This window comes from Poecilia reticulata, linkage group LG4 (assembly GCF_000633615.1).
Source record: "Poecilia reticulata strain Guanapo linkage group LG4, Guppy_female_1.0+MT, whole genome shotgun sequence".
Taxonomy (NCBI): Eukaryota; Metazoa; Chordata; class Actinopteri; order Cyprinodontiformes; family Poeciliidae; genus Poecilia; species Poecilia reticulata.
In genome coordinates this window covers 28,814,147-28,826,602 of record NC_024334.1, presented here as the reverse complement: position 1 = coordinate 28,826,602, position 12,456 = coordinate 28,814,147, and the positions used below count along the sequence as shown (strand labels likewise).

The 12,456-nt window shown below is 37.3% G+C and overlaps 1 protein-coding gene across 1 annotated transcript; it reads right to left on the bottom strand.

The window, feature by feature from the left end:
* Window positions 1–235: 235 nt before the first annotated feature.
* haus5 (HAUS augmin-like complex, subunit 5) lies at window positions 236–7,956 on the bottom strand. The gene is made up of 19 exons (XM_008407918.1): window positions 7,613–7,956; window positions 7,474–7,536; window positions 7,315–7,347; window positions 6,490–6,514; window positions 6,262–6,394; window positions 5,588–5,747; window positions 5,426–5,504; window positions 5,154–5,245; window positions 5,020–5,074; window positions 4,776–4,903; window positions 4,614–4,695; window positions 4,347–4,501; window positions 4,062–4,224; window positions 3,552–3,632; window positions 3,293–3,438; window positions 2,410–2,506; window positions 1,802–1,940; window positions 1,510–1,642; window positions 236–609 (listed from the first exon to the last, which is right to left on the bottom strand). The coding sequence occupies exons 1-19, from the start codon at window positions 7,708–7,710 to the stop codon at window positions 507–509; spliced, it is 1,965 nt and encodes a 654-aa protein (XP_008406140.1). The 5' UTR covers window positions 7,711–7,956; the 3' UTR covers window positions 236–506.
* Between the last annotated feature and the right edge of the window lie 4,500 nt (window positions 7,957–12,456).

Below are 12,456 nucleotides of genomic sequence, written 5' to 3'. Positions count from 1 at the left end.
ACGGAGTGAAAAATTGAAGTGCGCAGCCGCAGCGATGGGAGGAGCCGAGTTCACAAGAATCAGATTGCTCCACTCCCCCTTCACTGCTACAAAAGAACAATGTTGCCCCGTGTAAAATAACAGCCACATACTCACTCACATTGGAAATAAAACTGCAAGAACGAAGCTCTGCATGCAAGGTACACCAATATTAGAGTATGTGTATGCAATTAATACGAATTCAAATAGCACAAGATCAAGATGTATCGATCTTTATTTAGCTTGTTTGAGCTCAACAGCGAAGGCATTCCTACACAAACTGGGTTAGATCATTTAAAAACAAATGTATTCAAAATGCGTATTTTAATGTCTGATTTAAACATGACAAGTGTTACGAGTAACAAGACATATGTAAAATACAAAGAAAAAACAAGAATTTAATTACATTTCAGAGTTTTCTAACTAACAATGTAATAATGAAAGGTGACTAAAGCGGTTAGCTGCGTTTTAAACCCTTGGGGTATAAACTATGAAGCTTTTGCTTTAAGTTTCCATCTCTGAAGCCACTGTTGGAAAGTCAGTCCTCCTTTGCTGAGCTCAGGCAGAACATGCTGGGCTGGTTTGTCCCACCTACATGTTTGAAAATACCAAAACAGATTATTATGGTTATGTACAAAGAGCTGCAAAGGGAAAGTAAGAAAAGCAATTCAATAGAAAAAGCACATTGTAAGATATAGAAAAATACTAATGTCACCTTACTAATACATGTAGAAAAATAAAACATCCAGTAGATAATAAAAATGATAAAGCATTAACATTTGTTTGTCCAACTGGACAAACCTATTGTTCTGGATTGGCTAGTTGTACATTTGTAGACTTGTTGTCTCAGGCCTGACGTTCAAGTACAAAATAAAGATTTCTGCAAACCGTTGTTTGTTACGCTCTACTTACAATGTACAACATGTAAATGCTATATGGGCTGAATGGGATAAACAATACGATATAAAGTTTTTAGATTATGACATTCAGTCAAATTTCAACCGTCTTATTACGAAAATAAATAAACTGATCTGCAGCAAAGTGCATGGAAACCAAATGGTTAGTAGACAGTTACAATATGCATAGAGAAAAGAACAATATGCCACGAGTAGAAAATAGAGGTGTGAAAGTCAGACCAAGCCAGTGTAAACACGTGAGTGTCATAACTGAATATTTAAGGATGTATTAAATTTATTTATTGCACTTTGCAGCTACAATCTGAAAGTGGTTGTGACGTGTGTTATTGGGAAAAAATGTAAAAGGTTATTAGCAAAATGCTGTAGGATTGACAGGCTGTGGCTTTGATTTTACCATACATGTGATTTAGGTAAACATACTGCAAAGCTATCTAATGGAGGAAGGACATTACTGGGAGAACAAAGACATTTTGAAAGCACAAGTAGGTTAAAAATGGTTGTATTTATTATGAGTATTTATTTAAAAAAAAAAAGAACTTCAAAGTCAGCCATCTACTCCAGAAGTATTCCTCACCAGTAAGAGATGGCGGTCTTGACTTGAGCTCCATAAGAAAGACCCTGAGCGCAGTGGTTGGTGAGACCTCTGGCTGTTGGCAGCAAAGACTTTAGGAGCTTTTGATCCGCCTCCCTGACTTTGGACAGCAAAGCTGGGATTTAAAAAGAGACAAACAAAAACCCTTTTATTAAACATACTGTAAGTTTTTTCCAGCTAAACATAAAATTCCCTGTTAGATCCAGCTTTTATAAAAAAAAAAAGAAAAAAAAATATCTAAGAACAGCTGTCTGTTTTCAATTTCCTTTCATACCTTTTTGATCAGATGCATGCAGTTGTTCAGAGTCCTTCTCTACTTTCTGCAGCGTGGCTGAGTAAAGCTGCAGCAACTCCCGCAGAAAACGCAGCTCAAGCTGCTGGGACAGCAACTGGAAACACAACTCCTCTGGAGCCTGAAGCATATGCATGGAAAGGCAATAATTTTAGAAAGGCAATAATTTTTTAATATTATATACCAGGTGTGACAAATATACCTTAATGAATGGCCACAAAATATTCAGCTTATTGAATGAAGCCTCCCTGTCTTAGATGTCAGCCCGTGAAAGATTACGGTGTCCAAGACACTAAAGATTACAACCACTGTTGCAAGCACACGAGTGTGGATTTACCCAAGATAATACAACCAAGTTCAATATTAAGTCATAAATTAGCAAAGCAGATCCAAACATCCTCAAAGTGATTTCCCTGAAACTTCCATTTCCACAAGAACAAACAAATACTTCTGGCTACTTTTTTTTTTTTTACCCACTTTGCAATAGTAGGTGTGTCTGTTTTATTTTTATTTTTACATCTATGTGGACCATGAGGCTGTTAAATAAAAATCGATGAAAAGGCTAAACCATTTCACCTCCCAATACTCACTTTGTACAGAGGGAACTTCAGGCTCTCATGCAGGCTGCTGAAGTTTGAGGCCTGCAAGCGGTGAATGGATAACCATGACGCAGGAACTCTGTGCATTCTGAAACGAGAAGGGAAAAAAAATAAAGTGAACGCCATCCCAATACCAACCAGTTTTTATCATGTACAGCGCTTCACATTGAGTATTCATTGAAAAGCGTGGCATGTATTTGTACCTATTCACCATTACTGAGACCCCCAAATAAAATCCAATGACAACAACTATCAGGAACAGCCTTTTACGTTAACAGAGTCCATCTGTATGCAGGTTAAGCTGCATACAGTGGTCTTAAAACAGCTGTTCTGTGAAGTCTCACATGTTTGTTAGAAAATATATACAAGTGCTTGGCCAAGACAAAGTCCCAACATAAGTCCTATTGAGAATCTGAGCAAGACTATAAAAAAATTCTTGTTGATAGATGTGCTTCGTCTAAAATGACTTTGAGCTATTTACCAAGAATAATGAGCAACAATTTCAATACCTAGATGTGCAGAGACTGTTGAGACATAACCCAACAGATTTGTAGGGGTAACTACAGTGCAAGATAAACCTACAAAAAAAAAAAAATCTTTCAAACTTATGAATACTTTTAAAGAAGTACAAAGTACTTCACTGAGGCACTGCGTTACTTTTAGTCATGCGTTACTAAATTTACAAATGTACCATTTTTTAAGAGAAGTTTTATTTTTTGGTGTAGTATTGTTCCCTGTTCTATGTAACTACAATTTATCTCAAACACAATCAAACTCAACAAGCTCCGCTTCCCATTTCAAGTAAATATTCTTGGATACTTTCAAAATTGCTTCAGGTCTGTATTCTGTAGATATCATCCAAATGTGTTTTTACCCATCCATGGTCCTGTGGTCCAGAGCAAGAAGTGAAATTGTTCCGAACTGTTTGGCCTCCTTAGAAACAGAGTTTCGGAGATTGTTGGCTGCGCCAATTACGTCTTCAAACTGTGGCACAAGCTTTGCCTCAATAAATTCCTGCAACTGAAGGAAAGAAAACAGAGAATAAGCATATATCAACATAAAAAGAGAAATGTTCCAAGAGTAGTTCAGTCATTTACAGTATTTTGTAATAGACTAAAGCATTAGATTCAGACCTCTCTGTGAACACTGATCAGCTGCGTCTTAGCCGACGAGTTCCCCTTAATCAGACCTCTTAACTGCTCCTGTCTTAGAGCCTGCAGAGAAACAACAGACACCAGATACGTTTATGGCATCTTGAAAAAAATGAAACCAATAAACCTGGGGAATAAACCAATTTTACAGATTTTTTTAATTTTATGTATATGAAAATCTGGATTTTTTTCCACCAGTAGACTCTTTGGAGTTTCCGTAGTTCAGAGTGATGTCGGTGGCCAACCAAGGACCTATTTTCTTGTTTAACAAGCATGTTTTGACATCTTTCATTTATTTGCATTTTGAATTCAGATCCACTCCCAGAAGGGAAGATGGAAATAAAAACAGGTTTTAGAAAATACTTCCTGCCATTTGTAATTTCTTCTGAAAGCCAGATTTGGTTTTATACACATTTGATTTGATTTTTAAGCCATTTTGCCCAGTCCAATAACTGATAATAAAAATGTTGTGCATTTAGTATTCCTTCTCACCACTAGGTTTCTGAAGTCCAGAATGTTCTGCCACTGGCTGCGAAGACTCCTTAATGCCTCCTGACGGTTTCTGGCATGCTGGTCAAGCTGAATACAGCGCTCTCTGATGTGATCCCGAGCGGCTGCCTGCATCACACACTGCAGCTCCACCTCCAGTGTTGACCTATAAACAATTTAGAGATGACATTTGAACTAAGCACGGTAAATTAAAACATTCAAAATTCACAGATTATTTGGCACCATAATACAATAACACTTTTTTTCCTATTCAATTGTTGGACTCACAGTGCTAAACTTTCATTGAGGTTTTCATCTGCAATACCGGACACTTCCTGCTCGGCCTCCGCCTTACGAGACTTCAACAGAGTTTTGAGCTGCTGGATTCTGGAGCGAGTTTGGGACAGCTCTGTGAAACTCTGCTGCACCTCAGCCCAAGCAGCCTGAAACAAGGAGCATTAATAAAATCCAACATGTAACAGACCAGAAGTCACACACACACACACACACACACACACACAAAAGCAAGACTAAATGTCAGTGAAGGTTTCACACCTCTAGGAGAGTCTGAACAGGTGGAAGCTCATCACACTCCTCTGCGGAAATATCCAAAAGGTGATCGCTTTCAAATCGGAATCTGTATGGAGATGATAACTCTCTTACTAAATACTGCCGATGTGAACAAAACCCATTAAAACAACGTGAAGTGTCTCTTACCGTAGAGCTGCTACGTCCTGCGCCACATCCAAAGAAGCTAGTTGGTCCTGCAGAGCCTTCTGCTCTGTCACAGCTAGATGCTGCAGCGCTGAGAGGACATGGCTAGGAGGGTAACTGCTCAAGACTTTCTGATGAAATAACAGAAAACAGTATTTTCATAAAAGGTAAATCATTTTTGAAGAGGAGTTTTTCTTAAAAATATCAACTTAGTTTGCAAAACCCAGAAGACCCTAAATGCACCAACCTCAGAAGTACTGAGCCAGTACTGAAACACAGCCGTCCTCTGCTCACGAGGCATGCTAGAATTAGACAACAATCCAGTAAATAAGTGAAAAGTCATAGCTTAAAAAAAAAGTCTGATCTGATAATAGTTGTTACCTTTTGGGTGCAGATTGTTGCACTTTCACTTCATTCTCCTGTAAGCATCGAAAGAAGTGGACTCTGTCTTCACTCAGCTCTCTCAGCTCACGCTGACAAGCAAAAAAGGATAAAGGAAATTTTCTTCAAACAGAAAATGAGATTAAAATCTGCACATTGAATTTTCCAATATGATTTGAAGTTCTCCAATTTTTTATTTACCTGTCAGCACAATAGTGTATCAGATAATGTATATTTGATAAGAAATATAACCAAATTTCTGCAGCTCCTACCAGAACTTGTGGTACTGCCGCAGCCTTTGAGTTGAGGTTGGACGGCTCATCATCAAACAGCACTTCAGACTCAGCTTTCCTGCAATGCAGCAAGATGATTAATGACAGATATTTTAAAATATTTGAAATCATGTCTGTTGTTTAAAAGAATTTTTGCCTGACCTAGCCATCTGCTCCAGCACCAGGCGGTGGTCGTTGATCTTTTGCACATCGTCAGATAGAACCGTACGGTTGGAGATGCTGCGCTGTCTGAAAGCCTTCAGAAGCAGTTCCCGGGTCTGGTCCTCCTCGATTTGGACCCAGATGCGATTGATAGATCGCTCTACAATTAGCAGTGGGAGTATTGTTTAGCACAATATTTTTACTTAAAAGAAAATACAGTGAAATACATTTACCTGTAGCAGCACAATATTTGAACTCGCAAACATTTGTCCAATACTAAAGTGTCTAATATTACAATTGCAAGCCTAAGGAGAAAATATTTAGTAAGTTATCACTGCCACGGTTATACTTGGTCAATCTTTGCTGTTATGCCAACACCTGAAAGATGACAGCGATCAAGCGGTAATGATAGGAACACAGTGATGTAGGAAAAGAAAGACATGGATGAGGAAAGTGTGGCTTATTATTACGGTTTAATGTTTATTTAGAAGCTCATCATACTCCTTACCGGCTTCTACTTTAAGCCCAGATTTTATGTCGGTGACAATATTGTCACATTTTCTTCATTAATATCCATTTACATTGGCCAGCTCACAATTCCTCAACTTAAAATAACATAATGTAAATTTACATTGATTCCTCTTTGATGTACATACACCACAGGAAGGACAAACCTTGTGTTGCCATTTGTTCCTCTGTTCCCCTGATCTGGGAGTCCAGGTGACTGATCTCATCCCTCAGCTGCTCTATCTTCGTCTGAAGCTCTTTGCGCTTTGCTGCCTCACTTTGGCCTTCAGCTTGCATCAACTGAACACATAAATAATACACCAGAAACCATGCTGAAATTCCACTGATGGTGTAATGAACTGGACATACTGGGAGAAGGAAAAGCAGAAGGCTACCTCTTTGTCTTGTAGTGTCTTGTACCTTTAATGATCGCAAGGTGAAGGAAATTGCCAGCAAACACAGTAAGTAACGCACAGATTTACAGGACTGCAGATAGAAAGGCGCTGTTGATGATCTGTAAATGTGCACCACACTTCATGTAGTTTTACAAAAGTAAAGAAAAAAATAATTAAAAACCTTACCAACCCACTACAGCGTTCCTACATTTTAATGTGGCAAATGAGGCCACAGAGTTCTCTGTCAGCTTGTTGTATTCAGTGTTATTCTATACATTTTTGTGTAAATAAATAGAATTATGGAATTTTTCCCCGAGGTTATTGTACCATAAAAATCTTATACCAAACTATGCTTAGATATAATGTATTAATGTCATTGTTGACCAATTATCAAAGATTCTTAAACATGAACCCGCACAAATTGTTTAAAACAACGCCAACAGTGAACAGTGGAACGGAAACCTAAAAGCTTTGTCAGCCAATCAGAATCCTTCAAAACAACCACCACTTCCTGTTAAGAGTTAAACATGGGGTCATGAGGTTAATTAGTGTGGACAGATAAATAGGTTGAACTACTTTTAAATAGCGTAATCGAAAATAGAGTTAATACAAAACAATGTCGACTGGGAATTGTGTGGATATATCGGTGTATTATTTGTCGCAAACACAAATATTCTCAAATATCCACTTTGGTCGGAGTTTTTGCAAATAATCATTATTAATGGTATGAAGCTGAGTTTTTGTGGGACCAAAACTAATAAAAATGTATTCGTTTTCCCAAATAACTTCCTATAAGTGTACTAGGTCAAAGCCACTAAAGGATACCACTGAAGATTGCCACGCATGATCCTCACAGTCCTTGGAAAACAGAAAATCCATCATAAGTCTTTAACACAGGTAACAAGAGGCGTTAATTACGGTATGTCATAATGCTTGAGGCTTGCAAGAATCAAAGAAAATCATCAAAAAGAAAAACAGACTGACCTCTGTTGGAAAACATGTTGGATCATGTACTTCCATATTGACTTCCCAGTCCCAACACAAAGCCTAGGAAAAAAATAGATTACGTGAAGACTGCCAATAAAGACGTGTCTCATATTTTGTAATTTAAAACGTAACTTACGTTTTTAAATAGCTTTCATTAGGTAGGCTGTCGGGAGGCAGATTGAATTCCTCTGTAGCCCAGCGTTTCAGCTCCTTTACCAGATTTCTATCCGTCATCCTAATTGCTAACTATTTTCTGCTAGCTAAAATTAGCAACAACTAGGAACCTCCTTTAACTTGCTTGAGTCGTGTAAAGTTTTTGGTAACTTACATTTATAAGACCGCTTTCCATCTACCTAGAAAGCGGTCTTTTCTCCACTGTCTATCCTGACAATAATAATAACACACAGGTATTTGACATATTTCCCGCGCAAGTATTTAATCTTACTTCCGGGTAGCATTTCCTTTGCGACAGCGCCACCTCTCGTTACAGTCGGGCGCTGCCATGGTTACAGGATTCCATCTGTGCAACAGTTCGTGTATCATTTTTGGCTTGGTAAGTTTATTTTTATTGCCGAAACTATAAATCATGAATGAAATATAGTGAAAAATGTCAGTTCTAAGACAATTGCATCATATTTCCAGTATATCAATCAGTTTTATGCGTATTTGTGTAAAAAAAAAAAAAAAAAGAAAAAAAGCACAGAATAAGTAAAACCAAAACCAGGTTTTGATGCTTCACTGTTAAGTCATTTTTAGTGTTTTTCTGTATGAAGCCCTTCTGGTGATATTGCTATTAGCAACTGTCTGAAGACTGTGATTATAATTACTTCCCAGATTGAAATAAGACAAAATGAGATCGGATTTGTCCATTATTGTCATTACTAATGATACTAATTAATGTTATCATTAAGCCATCGCCATGATTTTTATCTCTTTTTTTCTGCAGGTCACCAGATGGGCTTAGTTATGTGGTATGGACTGAAGAGATCTCATAATTCTATAAAACAAAACAAACTAGAATAAAACTCACCTCTACCACAAAAACACAAGACACAAAGCTGAAATGAATGCAACAAATGTTAAATCAACCCATCCAGTTTCGCAGATGTGTGATTTTTATTTTATTTATTTTTTTTATCTCTACATAACATTTCTGGGACTAAAAATGTTTTACTCATATCGAATTGCAATAAGTGGACTATCAGTTAATGGTTTTATTTTTCACGAGATTTAAAAGTTGGCTATTGAGATCCTTGTAATTTGCAGGTGTGAAGCATAGAGGGCGCACCTGATCCACTTTAAAATCTGATTGTACACCCTCCTAAACCATGCAGTGATCTTACTTGAACTTTGAGCAGGATGAATGGTGTTGAAATTGAAAATTCACTCAAGTGGTCACAGATACCGTGTTAGAGCTGGGTGATTTTGATTATTGCATAATTGCTCAAAATGCAGAAGCTTTTTATGTAAAACATAAAATAAAATAAAATTCACAAAAAAAATAGATGCTTCAGAGAAAATAGCTGAAAACCAGGGAATCTGTAACAACAGTCTGTATTCCACTGATCCAATGCAGAAAGATACACATAGTTGTACACATAGCTGCACTTATACTGTAATTATACAATTTGTGCAGAAAAAAGTCTTAGAATGAGAATTTGTCAATGAGAACATGATAATTAGTTGTGTAAAATACAACACTTTAATAAGAACATGTTTTTGTGAGGTTAATGTTGCAAAATGTGAGTAAAACATTTAGTGGCATCAAGGAGCCCCTCCTTTGACCAGCTTTGGGTACATTATCTTTTGCAAATCCTACTAAATACTTACTAGCAACACCAGAAGTGCTGTGAAAAGAAAAAAAATGCTCATGCTTGATGAAATGTTTGATAATCTAATCAAGTGTAAGGTTTATTTTTAGAACCACTCTCCAATTCTAGATTATTTTTCAGCCAGATTAGACGGTCATGCTGCGAGTGTGTGAATGTGTGTAAGGAAGGATTTAAGTATTACCTTCATCCAAAAACTGACCAATTTTGATACCACGGAGTGATTTGTAGACGAGAGGATTTATACTGAACTTTTTCACATTTTAACAAGTTGCAAATACCTCCAGTGATTTTTATCTTGATTTTATGTGATAGATAGTAGTGTATATTTGTGAAGAAGAAAAAGAGCATATAGTTGGCTATATTTGCTAAACTACCAAATAAGTTTAAACTACCAAATCCAGTTCCTTCCTGTTTCTGATTTAATTTCAGCATAACAACTATTCTGCAGTGGTTTTAGAGGTTGGTTAGGGAACATTAGTGAACAAACGGGAGTTGCAGAGATCCACAGTACAGTTGTGAGAAACTCTGAATAGGACAGCTATTAACAGAATAAATGATATTACATCACCTTAGTTTTAAGTCAGTAGTTTCTGAAACGCACAGATAAAGGGAATGCAGCTTTCACAAATCTGCCTTTAATGTCGCCATTTGTTTTGATAATAATGACACAAAGAGCCCCCCCCCTGTGAACTTCACTGTGTGTTTTCTGGTGAGTGAGTCTATTGAAATTTACCACATTAGACACACAACATAGTTCCAGAAGTGTGATGGACGGATAACCCCCTTAACAACACCCACACGCACACACACACACAAGTCACACACGCCTTGCAGACACACCCCCAAAGCACTGGCGCCAACAGCTAAATCCCCCCCACCCTCACCTCTCCACCCACCCCTAACTGACCTCTAATTATGTCATGCGAAAAAGCTGTGTCCCATTGAAAGGCTCTCTTAATCAAACCCAATTAATTCTGCTATTTTCCCTTATTATCCTGTGCGGGGAACGCGTCTTTCCAATAAGACTGTTAACTCCAGCCGTGGTCCTCTCAGATTTACGAGAGTGCAGGAGCAAAATAATGCACTGCACAATTAATCAATTAGTCTTTGTCATCTCTGTTCTTCCTGATGAATATGGTAACTATGTAGCTGAGGTGAGTCAGGATGTCTGCACAAGTGTATCTCCCATTATCCAACAAAAACATGTTTTGACAGGCGTCCTAATTTCTGCTTATTTGGGAGAAAACCACACAGAAAAATCCTGAACTCTTCTACCTTGCTTTGTAGCATGCATGTTCTTTGGTCATTTATATCACCAATTCATATGTTAGAGATTTTTTTGCATGACAAATTTCCACCTAATTTCTAAAGCTGCTATGTATGTTCACAAAAGGGCTTTTATATGGGACCAAACTTTATGAAAAAAAAAAAAAACTTTTCAAATCAATTTGATTCAATTCAATTCAAAAATATTTTATGTATCCAGAAGAGGAATTAAATGTTGTCATAACTCATGTCCTCCAAGTATCATCAAAGAGTAATTAGATGGTGATGATGTTGATAGGAATGATATCAGGTAGCAGTCAGTTTTGCAGTGCATCTGATAACGCCTCTGACTTAATGTAGAGTCTCATGACCGTCATGACGTGCTAACAACTTAATATCTGGGAAGCATGAATGACATTTCATACCAAATGTCCTGTATGACAGACTCAGTTGTTGGCAAGCATTGCTAAGCTACTGCATCTGCTTTTGAATACTGATTTTGCTCATTATTATTTTGAGGAGAGATGGTTTGAAACTTCGTCCTGCTGTTTGGTTCTGTCTTGTATTCATGAAGCCTCCTTTTCGGCGACTCTGGGATTTGGATTTGCAGTTCAGGTTTTGAGATATTAATCTCAAAACAAACAAGCAAAACAGCTTGTTGCCATAGTTACAGATCACAACTGTCCAAAAGTTAAAAAAAAAGTAAGAAGAAAAACCGATCCAGCTGCAGAGCATCAAAAACAAGGGGGGATAATTGTCCAAAAAATTACATTTGTCAAATTGTAGAAGCATGTAAAATGTTACCCTTAGGTTTTTGACATAATATTATAGTTTATCTGGAGATTACATTACATTTACTAAATAATTGTTGTAATTTAGTGACGTTGGATGATTTCTCAAGTATGAATAGAGTGTTTAGGGTCACAATCTCTCCATGCGATTTAAATCCGGACTTTGGGACCACAGAATGTTAGATTATTATTGTACAGTTTTACATTTTCTTGATAATAAATCATTATATTGTCATATTAATTATTTATACAGTTTGTTTTTCCTCCTTTGGATTGATGAACTCTCGTGTACGGGAATGTTTTCATGCCTCTTTCCAGGTCTTACACCAGTAACCGGTTGTATGCCTTTATTTATAGCAAACGGCACATGTGTAACCCACACCTTTAATCTCATCATCTCATCAACGGGGTTTACCTGTCCTCGTATTTTAAGTGCACATGAGGACTCCATGGCCTAATTGAGACATCTGACTCCCAAGTTGCTTTCGAAGAAGTCATAATCTCAGAAGTACTCTTACCTCTGCCAGTCTGTCACTTGAGGTCATGAGTTTAGTCAGGTTGTGTTTGTCTCTACATGTGACTCGGGTGATGACGACTGAATCACAACTTCCAGGAAGGCACAGCAGAAACCCTGGTAATTCCAAAGCATTCACCAAAAGTGTATTTGTACCGTTTATGGAAAGGTTTTGAACAAATTGCAGCATTCAATGTGTTTCCAGGCTAAAAAAAATATTTTTGTTTTTGAAATTTCTAATGGGCAACTGATATGTCTATGCATATGTCTATGCATTTTTTGGTGACACAAACCTGTGTATGCATGTAGTTTGGAGCAGTTCCAGTTGTCATAGCTTTATATTTCTCTGAATGTTGATATGTTCAGTTTTAAATTAGTTTTCAGATTTATAAAGATTTACTCATATCTGCCTCATTTGAACGATATGTTCTCTTGTATTTTCCATTTTGGAGATTGAGAGAAATGGATCTCTGTATTACATCAAATTTATACCTGAGGAAAATAGGAAACTATGAAATTACAAAACTCTTTGGTCAAGTTTGCTTGTTCTCCCTATGCATGCCTGGGTTCTCACTAT

Excerpts from the sequence above, each read along its gene's own strand:
- haus5 (XM_008407918.1), bottom strand. The coding sequence starts at position 7,710 with ATGACGGATAGAAATCTGGTAAAGGAGCTGAAACGCTGGGCTACAGAG. Across the intron at positions 7,348-7,473 it reads CAACATGTTTTCCAACAGAG|GACTGTGAGGATCATGCGTG; the intron begins GTCAGTCTGTTT and ends CTGTTTTCCAAG. Across the intron at positions 3,633-4,061 it reads TGGACTTCAGAAACCTAGTG|GCTCTAAGACAGGAGCAGTT; the intron begins GTGAGAAGGAAT and ends GTTTCTCTGCAG.